This window comes from Rhipicephalus microplus, chromosome 3, assembly GCF_043290135.1.
Source record: "Rhipicephalus microplus isolate Deutch F79 chromosome 3, USDA_Rmic, whole genome shotgun sequence".
Classification (NCBI taxonomy): Eukaryota; Metazoa; Arthropoda; class Arachnida; order Ixodida; family Ixodidae; genus Rhipicephalus; species Rhipicephalus microplus.
The window spans coordinates 3,272,334-3,291,721 of NC_134702.1; the positions used below are offsets into that span (position 1 = coordinate 3,272,334).

General features: G+C 43.5%; 2 protein-coding genes across 7 annotated transcripts in view; one reads left to right on the top strand and one right to left on the bottom strand.

Moving 5' to 3' along the window:
• LOC119184168 (inhibitor of growth protein 5) overlaps positions 1-19,388 on the top strand; it is a 154,158-nt gene that overhangs the window by 109,516 nt on the left and 25,254 nt on the right. Inside the window, exons 1-3 of one of the 2 annotated variants that reach the window (XM_037433893.2) lie at positions 13,418-13,581; positions 15,887-16,125; positions 18,271-18,379. In XM_037433893.2, coding sequence (XP_037289790.2) covers positions 13,545-13,581; positions 15,887-16,125; positions 18,271-18,379 — 385 coding nt within the window. In that variant the 5' untranslated portion in view covers positions 13,418-13,544. Of the gene's footprint in view, positions 1-13,417; positions 13,582-15,886; positions 16,126-18,270; positions 18,380-19,388 lie in introns of those variants that run through there. The other variant, XM_075888743.1, reaches the window with a different exon arrangement.
• Positions 1-19,388, bottom strand: part of Alg3 (Alg3, alpha-1,3- mannosyltransferase) — a 156,679-nt gene that overhangs the window by 47,800 nt on the left and 89,491 nt on the right. For all 5 annotated transcript variants that reach the window (XM_075888735.1, XM_075888734.1, XM_075888733.1 and 2 more), the window contains 2 exons: positions 11,945-12,044; positions 6,931-7,078 (listed from right to left, as the gene is read on the bottom strand). In XM_075888735.1, coding sequence (XP_075744850.1) covers positions 6,931-7,078; positions 11,945-12,044 — 248 coding nt within the window. The remainder of the gene's footprint in view (positions 1-6,930; positions 7,079-11,944; positions 12,045-19,388) is intronic.

A 19,388-nucleotide genomic window follows, 5' to 3' on the forward strand; every position in this document is an offset into this window, starting at 1 on the left:
AAGCACCTCTGAACAATTCTTTGCCATGTGTGTCACGATACGTACGAACGAGTATCGTTCGCAGGAGCGCGGGTCAGCCGACTGTGACCGTAGTGAAAAAAAAAAAAAAAAAAACTTGGTCAAAGATGAGGTTACCGCCCACAAAACATGAACTGAAAGCAATAATTCAAACAATAAACTACCTAAATGTCTCAGGCACACCTGATCCTTAACTTGGCAAGCCCTAGTGACACCAGTGGGACACGTACTGCTTTCCGATAGTTGTGACCGTCGTACACGAGAACGGCTCCCCGACACCTCTAGCATTAAGAGCCGTAAACGCTACCGTTTTCATCTAGGAATTCTAGGCTTCCTTCGCTGAGGAAGCACAGTGATGAAGGAAGACATGGAAGCTGCAGCGCCAACCATTTTCGTAGAAGTGGTCGCGAGCTTCAAAAACGACCGTTTTCATCTTCAAGCGATATCAAATAAACTCGCAACCGTGAAGACCAACGCTCACTGTAGGCTTCTAACACATTGCATCATCTTCGAAGTGCTACAGCTGCATACAAATACACATTCACAACTCTAGTTGGCTATCGACAATGTGGTCATACGAGTGGTGATGCAGACGGCACGAGACGCCAGTGTGCCCACCTATTCCCAACTCCCCGATCCCCCCTGAAAAAGCATGTGATTTTCCGCCATACGTTCCACTCTGCACCTCGCATTGTGAGGACCTCTTCTTAGCTTTCCTTCCTCCATGATTGCCACAGAAAGTTGTATCGCGTTAGCTACCTCGTCCGTATAGGGAAGGTGCATCGAGCTGGTTGGTGGCGCTGCTGCGTGGGAGGGAATGACGTGATACGTGCAGCAGCCGTTCAACAAGCTGAGCCATGTCACGCTGGTGGAAGAGCTTTGCGATTTCGCTTATGAATCACTGCGTCGTCAACTCCACTAATAGTTACGACAAATGCCCATCTGAAACAAAATTCTTCTGTTTACCGGGCAACAATGTCTCCTAGGTCAGCGGGAACAGTGCATTCGCAGTGTACGCCATGTGAAGTAAGTCATCCTGTACATGGTTATGGAGTACATATTGTTGCTAGTTTGCTTTGAATTTACGCCCCACGCAAGTGAACCGGTGTTTTTACAGTAAAAAGCGAATCGAGTGGCAGCTGGCCAAGTGGTCTCGGGTCTGCCGAGCACATTTTTTTTGGTGCAAAGTCATCGACGGATCAGGCTCCTCCTTCAAATGCTCCTATTTTTCCGGCAAGGTAGCGCAAAAATACGGTGATCGCTCAGGACCAGAGGTTGCGCTTGGCTTTACGTGCGTTATTGTTTTGCGCACTGTAGTTCAGACAGTTTAATAAGTGCATAAAGGCAAGCATTATTCAGTCATGCTCTTTTGCAGGTAAAAAATATTACTTGCATGCCATACCTATAAGCAGACAGCGCAGTTCGTAAACAGCAACAGTAAAAAAAAAGAGCCGGATGCGTGGCACAATGCACAGGGAACCTTGCCAATTTTTTAATACGCCTAAATTGTATTTTCCCCATGACGACGCTGTGCATGCAAGCGGTCCCATGCCACGCTGTTTTCATGCTACGCGACGGCTAAGATATCACTGGCAATGGTGACACAAACAGATTTACTCAATCACTCATGCAGCCCTAGCAGCGTCCACAAATTAAACTTCTTCATTATAATATTTCCACAATCATTACGGCATCACTAAATGCAAGACAGGAGGCGATTGTATACGTACTCGTGCCGATCGCACTCGGCTGCCCTCAAGACTACATCACGCCATAGCACGTCTCACGTTATTAGTTAATGTCATCGTTTGTCCGGTAATAGGCAGGTAAAATGATGAAAAAGCGTTCCCACAAACCTCGATGTCGACGTATGCTTCCTGGTTCACGTTGGCTTGTCGCACACACCACTCTTTCAAAATACTCTGTCCGACCGTGGTCTCTTCAGTCACGTCGAACACGTGCCTGCTGCGGCATAATTTGACTCTTTTCTTCTCGATGAAGGCTCTAAAATCCCTGTGCTCTTTACTTTTTTTCAAGCAGGCGTGCTTTATAACAGCGGTAGCCATCGCGTGCAGGAACGTCTTCGTGCATCGCGTGCGTAAACCTCACCAGTAGCCATTGCGTGCATGAACGTCGCCAGTAGCCATCGCGTGCAGAACACGGGCGCAGCAGAAGGAAAGACAAAAATTCGTTGCATGTCAGTTAACTCAGTGGCCACTTCAGGCGCTGACGATGCGCTGGCTCTAAGGTCCCTAGATGAAACAAGTTTTCAAGGTAGCGACACCTTTCCCTTTCTTCTTTGCCTATGTTTATGGCGTGTCCCCTAGAAGGTTCAAAACTTTCATCAAAAAGAGAATGTTTGGGCTCAGTTGCTACGGTAAATAGATGTAAATGAAACAAAATTGAACAAAATGAGTTGTAGAATGAACAGTTGCCTTTATGAGCATAAACGGTACAACACAAGAGAGAGCGGAATGTGCGTTACTCAACTGGCAACACTGTGCAGTTCTATATTTTACACCACTAGCCATGGCATCTCGCGTCGTACACCGCAGTTCGTCTAGTTATAACTAGTCCAGTTCTCCGAATGTGTTGTGTTTGTGCTGTGACACAGTGAACACGCTTTTTGCTGGATCCTGTCAGTGACCACGGGGCGTGGCGTTGCGATGAGTGATTACAGCCAGCTTGTGCACAGGCAAGGAAAAACCACGGCCAGACTGGTGTGAACGCTTGACTAGCAGCACTGGGATGACTCCTTCTTTTTAATGTGCTTATTTTGGCAATCGTGATGCCAGGTGATTCTGGGTACAGTGCGCGGATCTTCCTGAAATGTGAGAGTTCTACTGATGAGGTGTCCCGAAGCAGAGCATTTTGGCTCCTTTATATCGCGTTCTGGTCAAATGGTGAACCATGAAATGTTCCTGAAGGTGTGTCGATTACAAGCTCCAACTTCCCTGCATACGTGCAAACACACAAGTATTTGTAAAACTGGCATGCACTAGACGGGCATTAGATGCGCTCCCGGCGTTTCAATAAAAAACGACAAATAAACTCGCTTCGCAGATCTGCGTTGACATATGTTGACATAGTTGCACGAAAGCTTTTGTGTGAAATGTTTCATAGCGATACTTCACGGCATGCTTCATTTCGGATAGCACAAGGTAAGTTGAAGAGAGCGGAACCGTTTACTGTTGTTTTACGGCAATCGAGCATTGTGAAAAACTTTTATATTGCATTGAACGAGCACTGCAAAACAATCTTGGCTGACTTGGCATCAACTGAAGTGCTCCTCCTCTTCAGTTTATGTCCTGGCTACAATTTGGTCTTTGGTCACGGTGAGGATCCAGCTGCAGACATATGTGCATGCGTAGTCGTTTTGAACCTTTTGCATACTAATAAATAACACCACCGGCCACTTGCAAGATCACGTGCAAGGAATGCACCAATTACAGACGCGGATTTAATAGAAATGGAGGGGTAAGCGAAAGAGTGACGAGGACGGCATGAGAACAATGAGTGACGCTACCTTGGAAATTTCTTTCATCTAGGGACCTTAGCTGGCTCTAGAATCACTGGAAAAATTTCAAAGTATCGCATCTGTTTTCCTAGCGCCGCCGCCGGCATTGGCTTACTAGAATATCGTCCCCTCGCGTCGAGCGCTAAGCCTGGCCAAGCTTTGATTATTAGCACAGCACTTGAGGGTATTTCGTTGCTTTTCTAACTTGCCATGCCCCGCCGCGGTGGTCTAGTGGCTAAGGTACTCGGCTGCTGACCCGCAGGGCGCGGGTTCGAATCCCGGCTGCGGCGGCTGCATTTCCGATGGAGGCGGAAATGTTGTAGGCCCGTGTGCTCAGATTTGGGTGCACATTAAAGAACCCCAGGTGGTCTAAATTTCCGGAGCCCTCCACTACGGCGTCTCTCATAATCATATAGTGGTTTTGGGACGTTAAACCCCACATATCAATCAATCATCAATTATTAACTTGCCATGCAGTTGCGAGTAAGTATACCTTAGCAACAAACTGATTGTGACCTGGAAATTTCGTTGTTTTTGCACTGCGTGCGGGAGAAACGCCGTAGAAAGGCATTATACATAAATGCATAGAGTTGATCGCAAAGAATGCACTCTTTCCAAGAACACTCGTCTCTGAAGTAACGAACGCGAAGTTTGTTGGAAATGCTCTCATGCAACAAGATTTCACCTTATCCGTTTGCTCTGCTCAATTATTAAAAACAACAGGCAACATACTCTTCAATCTGCTCTGCTCTTTATATATCTGTATCTTTTGAACAGACTGCACATGCAGATACTGTGTTCGTTTGCCATGCGCTCGGAAAAATTTTGGGCTGCACTATTTCTGGCCAAATATCTAAGAAGTACCGTGCCAAGAAAGCTGTGATAAGTGCGCAGGACTAAAAAAATTGTTGGAATTGAACCAGACCCCCAGCAGCTTACACGCTGCTGATGTTAACTAGAAAACTTTGATGTCAGAGAACAGTAAAATTTCAAGAACACACCTCATCTCGTGTCAATGAAGTGCTGTCGGTCAATTTTTATTAAACTGCCTACTTTTCTACGAATCAGTTAGAAAGTGACAGTGCATTGACAAAGAAGATACGGTGTAGTACAAATACCGCATGCCAATAGGCCCGAACATGAGGCTGCTGGCGCTGCAAACCGAGACATAAATACGCCACACACAACTTCCAGTTGAAATACGTGCACTACTCCTATTGTGCGTGTCAATAAGCTGAGCAGCAAGTAACGTGTGCGAGCAAGGTATGATTCAGCGATCTATCTAATGACACAATCGAGCACTGGGAAGTGAACCTGAACACCAACTGCATATTTAGCAGACCGCAAAAGTCAGCACAAATGCGCAGGTTTAACGTAGTGAAAAAGCTGATGGCATCTTGCGGGAAGTTGCTGAACACAATCACCTCCGTTCGTAGCGAGCACAACCGTAACAAGAAACGCGATCGGGCCAGTTGGTATGAATACATCTTGCTAGGAAGCGCGGCCACTATTACACAGAACACACAACACAAGCGCTTAAGCGCGCTTGTGTTGTGTGTTCTGTGTAATAGTGGCTGCGCTTCCTACTAAGATGAATCAAGACAGTAAACAGGTATGTTAATAATTTTTTTTTGTTTTTGATGTCTGACTAACCTATTCAAAATGAATGCACAATTTGTTTGAAAGATACAGGCATAAAGAGCCGAAAAAATTGAAGAGTATGTAGTGCTTTGTTTTTAATCACTCACCAGACCGAATGGATGAATAACGTAAAATATTGTTGCATGCAAGTGTTTCCTGCAAACTTTGCGTAGGTTACTGCAGGGACAAGTGTTCTTGGGAGGGGGCAGATTCTTTGCGATCAAATCTATTTACAGCCACGTGAAATGCTTTTCTTCTGCCTTTTTCCTGCACATAATACGGAAATGAATGATATTTCTAGGTCACATTCAGTTGATGCTAAGGTATACTTCCTCACATCTGCATGACGTGTTAGAAAAGCAACGAAATACCCTTAAGTTATGTGCGCATGCTAAAAGTCCAGCCGCACGGCGCATTGAACTCGTGCGCCTAGTGAAAAGCGCTTGGAAGGGATATGGTGGCACAAGGGAAACGGATGCGGTACTCTGAAAATTTTCTAGTGACTCTAGCTGGCTCACTGTATTAGTGCACCACCTGTAGGTGCTGCATGTTCCCCATATTTAAATTTTTTTATGGCTTACGACGCGAGCTTTTGCCTTTGCTGTCAGTGTGCCGTCTTACGCAAGCTTGGCGGGTTTGTGTCGTTGATCTCGATGCCGCGAACGTCATATCACTCACGCTGTTCTTGGTACAGTGCTTGGGTGCAATATTTAGGACGCCTGATCTTCATGTCTTAGACAAAGCTTCTGCGATAACATACCAAACGGCAAGCTATTGTTCACCAAACTGTTCACTGGCCGCTCTGATACGTAGGCACTGGATTGCACGTGAGGAATTCAGTCTTTACTTGGCTTTCGCTTGACGTTGAAGGCAACGCTTCTTCAATAATAAGAATAATAAAGACGAAATAACAATTAAGCGATCCCCAACCATACCCAATTGTGCAACATTCACGAGATGCATTTACTCCATTCACCCCGTGACAAGATGTGGGGGGCTTTTTTTAAGAGGTGAGGTGATCAAGATTCTTAAGAACCTTCTCATGGGGGAGGGGTGGCGAGTTGTAGTCTCTTGTTTGTAATGTCTGGCTGCTGGCTAAAAGCATAGTATCTGAGACTTGTAGCTATAGCATTGGCAGATGTAAGTGAAAATCTTTTGCTTTCGGCATTGCTAACTGTACTACAGGCACAGGAAATTCTTTTTTCACAATGAAGCACAAACTCTTCAGAATAATTTTCCTACAGCCAGCAACAAATGAAATGCACTAAAGCACAACCCTTTTAGAATAACCTGTGTACAGGTAGCAACAAATGAAGTACAAAAACCAGTAATGACTTTGGAAACCAGGATGTTTCTTTTTCTGTGATGTTTCTGAAGCATTAACACCTCAACATAACGTGAGCTTTACTTCCCACATTTTTACTACTCGAATTCGACCCTCACCTTACGATTGAATGCTGAAATTAAAGTTGTCCAAAAAGTGCACTGATGCTCTTCCGTTTTTTTTTACATTTTGTAAGTTATGTTGGCAATGTATGCCAGCCAAATGCCATCCTGTATGCAAGTCAATAATCAGATCTTTTGTTTCCTTCCTGTGAGGGCATGCACTTCACGTTTGTTCTAATGTCACAGTGTGTGGCAGTCTCAGTGGCTTTCATTGCCCTGGTATGTTTAGACTCCCCTTCTTCTTTGGATGATGCGTAGACTTTCCAAGTTAAATTAAGGATGTTTACACATGCAGAGTGCTAGAGTACCTTGCAAGTCTTGTTGTATAAACTGAATACGAGGCCCAAAGTGAAGAGGTAAAGGCCCGCGTACAGGTACTGGGCGAGAAGAATGTTCGTCCCATGGCCAGTGATGTAGTACAGAGCCATGAAGATATACACAAAGCCTGCAGGGTACCTGTAATGAATTGACAAGTCTGACTGCATAACAAAACATAATTGCTTACCACAAGGCCTTGGTGAGTCAAGATAAAAAAAAATGGTACATAATGGTTTGCAACAGCTTTTATTTGCATGAATAGTATTTGAAGCAAAGTAGTTATTTTTGCTCATAAGTGAACTACAAAATACAAAATGCTTTCTGCACAAAGTGGTCTTCAGTCCCCTAACTTGAACATGTATTGTCGTGCCTGGAATTTCACTGTTTAATTGTTTATTTACAAATATCTTACAGTCCTTGCAAAGGCCTGTAAATGGGGTCACATACAAAAGAAGGTTCACATCATGAACAACAGCAAGTACAGCAAAAGATGAGTTGGAACCATGGTGTAAGAAAAACAATTTAGGTGCGGACATTCCACTGTGTCCAAGTAATGTTTGGCGCTTTCAGGCCCTCCAGCCCCCATATTTCATCACCCCCCACGCGACTGTGGCCGGCTTATGAACTGTAGATGACGAGCTGTGTATGTAGCGTCCATAATTGCATTGTGCACTAGAAAACACTGAGGAGGCAACTGCAGAGTTTGCAGCACATAGCGCTCTCCGGTCGCGAAAAACGCGGTTTGCAATTCTAGCTTTAGTTACTAGCATACATGGTGTCTCACAAAAGATACAGAAAAAAAAAAACCGCTAAGCCTGCACAAAATGCACAGCATATTCACAGTGAAAGGTGGAAGAGCAGCCTTACAGAGCCTTTTTTAAACACTGTTTGGGAAACTGCTACAAGCACACTTGCTGGTTACCTACTACGCCATAAATAAACATAATTTCTGTGTAGTAGGCAAACATTCACTGCACTATCCTTCGTCATTTTTTGAAGAAGAGTGGTATCTGGAACACACTTGCAAGGAATTTTGTGGAAATTTTCTTATGCATTGGCTGACGACGACAAAATATTTGGCCTGACGTGGGTATGTGCCACAGTTAATAGGTGATCAAGAACAAGCTTTTGTATCGGGTTGAAGCATTGGACAACCCACTCATTACGCTAATCACATTGTGTGACGCCTGGTCATACCTATGCTGTTCTAAAATTCTTTGTTACTCATGCTAACGCAATTCCTTTCCCTACATCAAACCTGCCTAAGTCAAATTTGCAATCGAGTTCCAAGCACCGGTGTGGCTCAGTAGCAGAACACTGGGCTGACACGAAGGGGGCCCAACTTTTAATACCACCGTGTCCGTGGTGTTTTTGTTTACCGAGATTTTTTTCTTAGTTAGAGCGGTAGTGGTTACGGACAGCGGCGGCGCCAGACAAGTACGGCGCCGCACGTGAGCCGTTTTGTGGTCTCATAACTGCTTTCACTGTAAAAAAAGAATGTGAGTGCCCTGTCAAGCTTGCTCTCTTTAGGCCCCCATGTCACAGCGCCCCTTCGCTCTGGTTCCACGATGCATGTACTAAAGCCAAACATTATCTTGATGCAGAGAGTGTCCACACATAAATTAGTATTTTGCTTACATCGTGATTAGTACAGAGCAAGTGATATGTTACGTTGGATTATAAAACATAAGGAATTGGCGTGTTTGAAGAATATAAAAGGGAAATGCAGAAATGTGTTCGACATATCCAATGCAAGGAACATCAAACGTTAAGGCACTGAGGAACGTTGACCTCCCAATAGCATAAACTGCCACGTATATGCAAGAGTAGTGTATTATGTCTGTCTGTGCAATGATGGTTTCCATGAATATCACAGCGAGAAAAGTTTTTTTTTTTAGTTTAATAACCGCAACGATGAACCCTGCCACAACGATGATAAGGGGCATTTGATGCAAACGAAGAGCAGTCATCGTTCTGCTGGCTCTCCCTTTTTATCTTATCTGAGATGATGTTCCATGACCTCAGTTGTGCCACATAACCAATTTTCCCCTTGAACTGGGAAAGCATATGCTACTTTCACTCTGAAATGAAATACTAGATAATGTTACGGTTACATTTTCATTCTTATTCAAAATACATTTTTTTGTTTTTGTTATAACACACCACCAGGCCTTGAAAGCATCATCAGATGCCCACTGCAGGGCAAAGGCCTCTCTCACGTTTCACCCAAATTTTTTTTAGGTGCAAAGCTCCTTATGGTGTGGGTCTGTCGCTCCTCCGTATGTATGTCCGTAGCCACCAATGGCACATACCCGCTCTATAGCGGGTATTTGCCACAGGGGTTGTGAGATGGTGGTACTTCGTGAGCTCACTAGATCGACGCACAGATGGTTGCGCTAACGGACGCTTTGTCCCACTCATCATCATTCCCTCCGTGGATATGCTGAGATTTTTTCTCTCCTCAGTCATTTGCGTTCTCTTGGAATCCAGTCCATTACCCTAAAGAGACAGGGTACCCAAAAATATGGGAAAAAAAAAACATTTCCTTTCTTTGTGTGTTATTTGAAACCTCAAGCCTTTTCTGAACCAGAATCAGTCATTTGTTTGTCTTAGTACGGTTTTTTCCCTCTGAAAGTGACATATTCAAAACACTTAAGCCGCGGCCTGCCATGCACCCATTTGTAGCAAGGAATTTCTTGCAGTTCAAGCATCATTGCCTTATGGAAAAGTTACAGTTAGCAAGCTGGAGTGCATTTGCCACATTCAGAAAATAATTGGCCCGGAACTGCACAAAAGGAAGGAAATCAGAGGAATCAAGCTTTCTGTCGGAAAATCTATGTCTAGTCAGGGACTTCTTAGTGGAGGACATGCTAAAAGCTGTGCAGTCCACATGTGTTCACATAGCTTCTAAGGACACCAATCAATCCCACGGCCTCTGCTTGAAGGACGCCACAACTTGGTGTAAATTCAACAAAGCCCAGTTGAATGTTGAACTGTTTGTTCATAAAGAACATCTTTCAGCATCTGTTACATTAAACCCCACAAATCAATCAATCTTTCAGCATCTGTTATTGAGGCTGTCAAGCCAAATTGTCTAGAATTGGCTCATCCAGAATTACTTGCTAAATGCCTCCATGGGAAAACTCAAAACGATAACGAGTCATTGGATTGTCATGTCAAAACAACATTTTCTTCGGGCACCAAACACTTTAAGTACAGTCTTGATGCTGGTTCCACTTTTATTGATGGTGTAGAGAGGAAGAAGATTATGTGCCTTCGAGCATCTGGCTCTTCTCACTAAAGGCGTGACCCACTGCGGCACATAATCTTCTTCCTCTCTACAATGGCAATATAGCCCGTGTAAGTGTGCCGAACTATCTTGCAATTTCGCCAGGGCACTGCACAGTGCAAGGCCTACGCAATCTTTCACTGCGTCGACAGTACTGGGCTGACATGGCTGCATAGCAGGTGACAAACGACGCTCGCTAGAGAAGACGTTTCAACATGAAAAAAATTATATTGTTGAGTATTTGGCTGGTATCTCCTCGACAAGTTCGTCAATTTGCTGTTATCTCACTGTACTTCTGAAATGATGCAGATATTCAACTTTTAGAGCAATTATTTCAAAACATGCTTTTTTTGAGCTCATGTTCCCTTTTTTTAGCTGCCACAGCATCTAGAGTCACAGTTTTCGGCCAGCATTTAGATAACATAATAGGAAATATGCTGAATCAGAATTATAGTTGTGTGAGGAAATGTTTTTCAGCAACACAACATCTAATGACTATTATTGTGACTATTAGGTACCTGAGGTAAAAAAATTAGCATTACAATTTTCAGGGCTGAATCTGTTTCAGTTGGAAGAGGATTGACTCATGATCAGAATGATAGTAAAATAATTAGTGTAGCTCTAGTGGTTATAAAGAAAGAGATACATAAACTTTGCCTAAAATACATGGCAAGTATAGGGTTTAACCTGTTCCCTTAATGAACACCTACCGACTACTTACCCAGCCCATGTCCATTATTTCAGCTATGATGTCCTTAACCGCTGTTTGTTCCCTGGCCTCTCTGCTGTCTTCCTGTCGATTGAGGTTACTTTTTGCTTTTTCTTTGCTTGCTTTGTTGTCCTCAATGTAGGTTACACCCTCTTTAAGCCTCCAGGTTCCATTATTTCAGCTATGATGTCCTTAACCGCTGTTTGTTCCCTGGCCTCTCTGCTGTCTTCCTGTCGATTGAGGTTACTTTTTGCTTTTATTTTGTTTTTGATTTTTCTTTGCTTGCTTTGTTGTCCTCAATGTAGGTTCAACCCTCTTTAAGCCTCCAGGTTCCATTATTTCAGCTATGATGTCCTTAACCGCTGTTTGTTCCCTGGCCTCTCTGCTGTCTTCCTGTCGATTGAGGTTACTTTTTGCTTTTCTTTTGTTTTTGCTTTTTCTTTGCTTGCTTTGTTGTCCTCAATGTAGGTTCAACCCTCTTTAAGCCTCCAGGTTTCTACTCCATAGGTAAGTATGGCATACATGCATGGCTTGAAGCACATACACAAGGGAGCAATTGGCAAATGTTACACTGAACATTAGTTCCACTGTAGATACTGCAGCCACCTTTAACCACGAATGTGCCCCGACAACTACGGGCCACGTGAGGCACCCCAAAAGTCTCAAATGAATAGCTGAGATTTGGCCTTACTACAAATTACTGCAAACCCACGGACAGAAGATCTCGGCCAACACAGTGAGAAGACTGGTGGTCGACACGATAAAAGAAGGCGATGTCGTTTGGTGCTACAATGGAGTTCTGCAAGTATTGAAAGTTATTTGTGACAGGATATTCATCATGTAGCATACAGTGAGCTCAGTCTACGTACACTTTGACCTCCTTTATACCAATGCACCAGTTGCTCCTTCAATCTCGCTAGTCCAAAACTAGAAGAATGATTCGCGGGGCAGTACATAATATCAAAGTCACGAACAGTACATGCGGAGAAATGATGCGAGTACTCACACAAGCGGTCCAGTGTCCCCTTTGAGATGAGCGTAGTCGTAAGTGCCATTGAGCACTCCTTCCACTTCTTGCATATAAGCTCTCCAGTCAATTTCGGTGTCTGAAACATCAACCGACAACCATCGCACAGTGCAAAGCAGGTGCGCTCACACAAAACAACGCGCCGAACTGTACTTACAAGGTACCCTGCCGATAACTGTCATGTTCACAATAAATTCGATGATTAAAAGAAATGGCACCACTAAGTAGACAATTCCCGGATCGTTCAAAAACTGCCACACACTAAAATTGCGGAGATCGTGCATGACGCAGTTAAACGTGGCTCGCAGCTCTCTGCTAGAGACCGAATTCCTCCGGTGATGTTGACTTCTCTTTCCAACAGTCCGTGGAGGCGCCATTCTTATCAGCGCGTTCGATCAGCAGGGGCACTGCACTTTTCGCCGAAGACAGAGCTGCTACCGTTGACTGAGCATTTCAAAAATGCTTCCCAGGCAAAAAACCATTTGGACGGTGCGAAACCACAGATGGCGCAAGGAAAAGGCAGCGTCTTCTGCGCTGCGCGGTGCAGCAGCCAGCCCCACCATAGCCTCCTAGATTTCCCTTGCCTGCCAGATGAGCGCGAAACGTCGGTCATCTATGGCAGCGCCGCCTACGCAGGGACGGTTTTTGTACTTGGCCTTTGAGATTGGCACTTTTGGCCATTGCAACTAATTTTAGAAGATGCTTTGTAATAAAAAAGGTGCTTGCTAAGTAATGGCGTCATTTACGTAGTATTTAATTATAATTACGTTTATGCTTTTTTTAATTCAATGTTATTTTTGTTGCATATAAGCTCCAAAAACGTAAAAACTTATTTGAAGACACCCCTACTTAGGTAACGCCACCACCATAGTTCCGATGACAGCCGCTTTCCTAGTGACAGCCAATAATCCGGCAGGCAAGAAAAATCTAGGAGGCTATGGCCCCACACAGCAGTGACTTCTGCACCGCATGAAAGTGACGTCAATTAAAAAATTATTATTTAATACTATTTAAATGTATAAATTAACAAATAATGCGTTAAACTCAAAAGTTTTTCTAAGCAGGTAGGTGTTTAGCGAGTTAATCAGCCTATATTTGTTAATTAAACACCTATTACAAATGGCAGCGTCTTCTGCGCCGCGCGGCGCAGCAGCCAGACCCACACACACCCGCTGTCACGGAGGAAGGAAAGGTGTCCTCCGTGACGATAGTTATAGCGCGAGAACAAAACGACGACACAGAGATAAGAAGGACACGAAAGTCGTCGTTTTGTTCTTGCGCTATAACCATCGCCATGCCATACCAACTAGCCCAAGCTGCCACACTTCTAAGTGTCCTCCGTGCCCGCTGTCAGATGCCGCTCCTCCTCGGCATCTGACGCTAGATTCGAAAAAGCAAACGATGCATTTTGTTTTCTTATTCAGAAGTATATTATGAGAACCTTGTTACCAACTTTAATGAATATTTCTTAAACTCTAAAAGTGGTAAGTGTGAGCGCTGAACTTGTTCTTCAACTACATTTTTGAGCAAGCTGCAGTGCAAGCGACACCATGAAAGTCTGCGGAAATGAAAATGAAAAATGGCGACCGCCGTGTATTTGGAACATTACCTTGACAGTACGTGCTTTCTATTTCGTTATCTTTCGTGTATTTAATTAGACCAGTGTGGCCTGTGTCTGCTAAACGTCTCTGGGGTCTATAATTTTTCTCTCTATTAAGAACCGGGCGTTCTGCTGGCGAGTGGTCGTGGGGCACGGCGTATCGTGCCGCAGTATCTTCTCATGTCCTAAAGGGTCCGATAAAATGAAAATTTCGTAAGAATCGCACTTTGCATGTTACAAACGGGCAGAAAAATTGTACAGGTAGAATGCTGCATTGAACGTGCGTGTAAACATCAACAGGTACTGACGTCTTGTCTAGCGGCAATTCGAAGCAGTTTAACTTTTCTGTGAGAGTATCTGCATTTAGGGCAGCATTTTGTAAACACAGTGAAGGCCGTGTTGTGCATAACGCCGGTTATTAATAGTGCAACGCTTTTTAAACGATTTTGCATGCCGAGCCTGAAAGGATTTGCACGGCTCTCCTATCCTCTTCAGTCATGAATCAATATGAACTGTCAAAAATGCGTGAAATTCACGTCGCATATTTCCTAAGCACTCAGCATTATATTCCAAAGAAGAAAATAAAAAACAATGTGTTGTTTTTACAAGTTTCAGTATTCAAAGTTAATTAGTGTGTCACTAATTGTCTTACTACTCTGCCACCTGTCATGTTCAGCAATTGCATAAAAAGACTCAACTATGTGACTCAAATGCATGCTGAGTTTCATTTATGGTTGTATTCATTTCGAACACAGAAAAAAATAATTCACTGCTGATACTCGAGCTTGGCACGTCAAACAATTGTCAAACGGAATAGTGTGTCCAGCAGTCATCGTCTTCAATAATATGCAGCAAAATAAAATAAATTGTTGATCCTTATCTAACAAGGAAGCCTGCAGCAATGTGCACACTGAGTATCAGGCCATATGAAGAAACGTGCAGCATATGATGCACTTTACAAGTTCGCATACACAATTCTGTACGTTGTGACTGAAAAGGCTGTACCTCGTGTCGAATGCTGGGCAAGGTTCCCGAAACTGGGCCATTCCTACTTTAAAGCAGCTTAGGGCACATTCTGGCCAGTTGGGGGAGCCACTTCACCACGGTGATTTCTTACCGAAATTAGGTGGATCACCAAAAGTAGTTTTGTCTCGGTGATTGATTGATATGTAAAGTATAACGTCCCAGAACCACCGTATGATTATGAGAGACACGTCCATCATTGCTGGGCACAGAGAACGGCAGCATGATTGATTACATCATTGCGTTGTTATGCAGTCTCGGGAGGTTGTTTTCTTGGCCGCAATGATTGTGGGAGATACACGAGACCAGTGTACTCTGGCTTGAAGGTGAACGATCTCTTAGAGGCCTGAAGTAGCTACTGCTGCTTGTGCGCGGACTCCTTTTGGCATGTTGCACTAAACTAGTGAGCGCTGTGGCGAGTGTGAGGTTAGCTTCCAGCTGCAGAGCTTCAAAGAGCATGCCGACTCGTACACGACATTTTCAACTTAGATGACGTGCGAGTCAAACTTCGCCTTGACAAGATCGAAGTTTTTGGTGTTTTCTGTTAAAAGGGAGATTGTGTTAAAAATTTGTCTTGCTTGGTGATCCATCACGTATAGCAAAATTCGCACCTGCATTTCTTGCTCTTGTTAGATGAAGCTCGATGTGTAGTGGTAGCCATCAAACTCGAGAAACCATGCAGGCCATTTGGAGGCTAAATCTAACGTGATTGGCTGTGGAGATTATCGAGAGAAACCTGTCGCGGTGCTCGTAGCTGGCGTAGCTGAGTCTGTCATCGCGGTTGTTGGAGGCCGTTGACGATGAAGGGAGCAGAGGCTAGCAGAAACGGCTCAAGTACCCCACTTCTGACATCGTGTTGTGAGCTCAAACAAAAAGTGTTTCTTTAACAGGCATCCGGATACACCTGTCCTCGGAGTGTAATGCAATTCGGGCAGCGGGAGGTTGCACTGGGCTGTCTGTCGATTAGACTACAAAGTCCATATGTGTTACAGTAGGCGAGGAGCCATGCCACAGGGAAGAGGGGAATAAAAGAAGAGTGTTCTGGCTTTCAATGAACGAAATTGCGAGAAAAGATCCTGGCTAGAGTACACATCTCATATCTGCTTTAGGAGCTGTGCTGCTGTATTACTATGTTCCCTGAATGCTAAATGCATCAGCGTTGATATTTGTTCTGTGATATATATTGCAGGAATTTTTCGCATATGATTTACATTGTGGTGAACATACCTCAGTGACAGCTGCTATGATGTTCTGCTAAGGGTAAAACCTTATGGATATTATTTGTTCTTCCTTTACAGGCCTGGAGACTCTACCATCCGAACTTCAAAGAAATTTCAATTTGATGCGAGATCTTGACACTAGAGTGCAGGGACTTTCTAAGAACATTGAAAAGTTGTCCCAGGCATATATGAACAATGCTAAGAATTATACAGCAGCTGAACGGGTAGAACAATTAGAAAATATCAGAAAAATGTTTGAAAAGGCCAAGGAATATGGCGACGACAAGGTTCAATTGGCCATGCAGACATATGAAATGGTAAGTAAAGCAATGCTTATCATGTTAAAAGTGTAACCTCAGTAATATGTTCTCGGCTTGTATTAATTTCGAGGTGATATGAATTTTTCTGTAGTCTCGACTAAGGCCCATTGGCGTACAGCATAATGGAATACAGTTATCACAAACTGCTTTTGCCTCACGACATTTGATACGAACATATGGTACTACGCAGGTTCAGACATATACTGCCCGTGCTGCCATGGAAGACATGGCAAACCATGCACATGAATCTTGGAGGCCCTAATATGTCTTCGCATTTATTGTGGATGGCATCGGCGTCGGGGACAGGTCGAGAAACTGCAGGACATGATGTGTCTCTGTTAGTACAATCGACTACGCAGCAGTTAATGACTCTGAAAAACTACATGCTAGCGGGTGTTCAGACAGCATTTGGTTCTGTTCAGGCTCTAAATGACAGTCTGATTAACGGCAGCGCGCCAGTCACAATGCACAAAGTGTATAGGCGGAGCTTAACCCTTAGGTGCCCGCTGTTGCTCTGGGGCAACAATCATAAAAATATTTTTTTCTGCACACACACCCTGCTGCGCATCCCTTGTGGCACTCTATGGGGTAAGAGACAAACACTACCAAGCATCTTGAGCTTTAAAAAAATATATGTAAATAACAATTCATCACGTTTTTGTAATGTTTTTTTCCAGCATCTGGCAGGTGGCAAAAGAATCTTTACACACTAAAAGAAATTTATTAGACTACAGCGGAACAGGAAGCTCCTGCGACATTTGTTATACTTAAAATGATTAAGAAGGCATTGTAGAACATTCATGAGCACGCTGATTAGTGTGGCTGCAAATTACATTCTATAAATCTTGATACCGAAGGGGTTGTTGCTTAGGAGCAACATTGGGCATATATGTGAGCGCAAGCAGATATGGGAAGGTGCGATTGTTGTAATTTACAGTGTGCGCAGGTGTCATATTTGATGTTTTTAGTGTTTCGCTTCATGTTCTTTAGATCCTCTTGTTTCTTGTCTGCGTCACTCCCAGAATAAGCACGCCGATCTGTCCGTCGTAGGAACGGGAAGAAACTTTATTCTTGCAAAAATGTCTGCGTGGTTCGATGAGTTTTCTATTTCCACGATAATAAATCTAAAGAGATCATGTTCATGATATAAAGGAAAAAATATGATCTGTTTTCTAGCTTTGAAATGTGTTTTTTTTTTAGGCTGCACGGCTTATGGCCAGTTTCCTAGGTTTCGGTATAGGCCGAAATTTTATCATGTATACATATAAGTCTTAATCTTGGATAGTGAAACATCAATCTACACGCTATTCGAGGCCGCTACTGCTGAGAGGCATTCCATATGAAGTAGTAGCAGAAGTTCCCAATGTTGCTCAGGAGCAACAATTTATTACTCACCTATAAATAATCATGATTTTTTTTTCTGACAACGTTATTGGCGGGCTTTATCATTACCTTATGCATAACAAAGGTTTCTTGGTGTTGTTTATTGAAACAAAAGTTTGGGCATCAAAGGGCTAAGAGTCCTCCAACTTGTTTTCTTCTAGAACTAAGGTCAAATTTGCCAGCTTTTTGCTTTGTTCCTACTTTCATGTGTATTGTAATTACACATATGCAAAAGAATACTCACTTGCATGACTGGGTTGGCTGGGGAAAACATATGGTTAACATTAAAAAAATGTATGTTCAGGAGTATAGAAAACTTGTTGTTTTAGAGATGGTTGTCGAGAGTTCGACGGAATGCCGTCTGGTCAGGTAAAGGTATTGTTGAATAAAACAGGTCACTGACCAATGTCAAACAAAACAAGACGTTTCGGGACCCGTACGGGTCCCTTGTTCACAATGGAATGATGGCTGATTAACAGGTTCTTAAGTAACGTTGAGCGAATGATGCAAAGTCCGGGAGTACACATGGTTTAGTGTGCCAGATGATCTATTGATTGTGTTAGAGATGGTTGTGTGTTTATACAGCGGATGTTGGTGACATTTTTGTGGTACTTATAATATTACTGCTCAAAACTTCAGGAATAAAACGGTGCTCAAAACGTGGGCGCTGAACGCATGCATGCAGTATGTCACACTTCACAGTAAAGATGTGCCATTGTCAGTATTCTGTGTGTGTACATTGTGTGTGCATTTCTGCAGGTGGATAAGCACATTAGGCGTCTTGATGCTGATTTAGCCCGCTTCGAGGCAGAGCTGAAAGAGAAGGTTCTAAACGTCCAGGGGAGTGACTCGGAGAGCACCTCAAAAAGTGAGCTCTTTTCACTGCCTCTGTCTTCTGTTGGCCACTCTTGACGAATACCAGCACAGTTTCAAGGCCCCCCAATAGGGCCATTTCTCATTTCCATGATATTTACTATAAACGCTCTCCACACACAGATAGCACATATAAAATAATTTGCTTTGATTTGATTGTTTTCGTCACCCAGCATCTGCAAGCCAGTCCCAGCAAAATTAATATTACCACGACACAGTTGATTGGGCTTGCGAAGTCTGCTTCCTCCATGCAGTCTAAATAGCAGAAATCACTGTCAAAGCTGCTGTATGGCAATTTACTTGTTTTCTTTACATGAATTGCATGTGTCTGACAGCAAATGACAGTGGTGGTGCTTGGCAAGGCAGTGGAATTTTAAGGATTTCTTTTTCTTTGTTAGACGCCGAGGGGGGATGTTATTAGTAGCAATTGCATCGTAAATGTGTAAATAACAGTAATTGTTGCTGTCAGCTGCTTAATTAGTCAAGATTTAGCTGCTTAATTAGTCAAGATTTAACAATTAGCTTTTAAACAACTGGAGCAAACATGCATGTTTGTATTGAAAACTTGGAGGCTCACATTTATGCACAGTTACACTTGGAAGAATTCTTCTAGCATGTCTATGCTCCGAGATGTCCCACAGTACTTGAGCCGCCAAGGTCAGGTGACTAGGCCCCTGTTTTTATTACGTCATTCTGTTTGGTGAATCCATGAATTACTACCTCTATCAGAAACAGATCAATGTCCACATCAGATACTGGGATGCATTTTTAAAAAATCACAGCATATCCACGGGGTGTATGATGATTAATAAGCGAAGCTCCGGAGGGAATCGTCGGTAAATCGTGAATTTTCCGAGTAATTTGCCGAGTCGATCATCATTTAAGACGTGAGAAGCGCTGTGTATGCCGTGACGCTTGGGCCTCCCGCTCACGTACGGCAGGATCTTGGTAGCGACTTCGCGCAGTTTCACGGCGCGCCAGCAGCAAACGAATTTTATTACGAC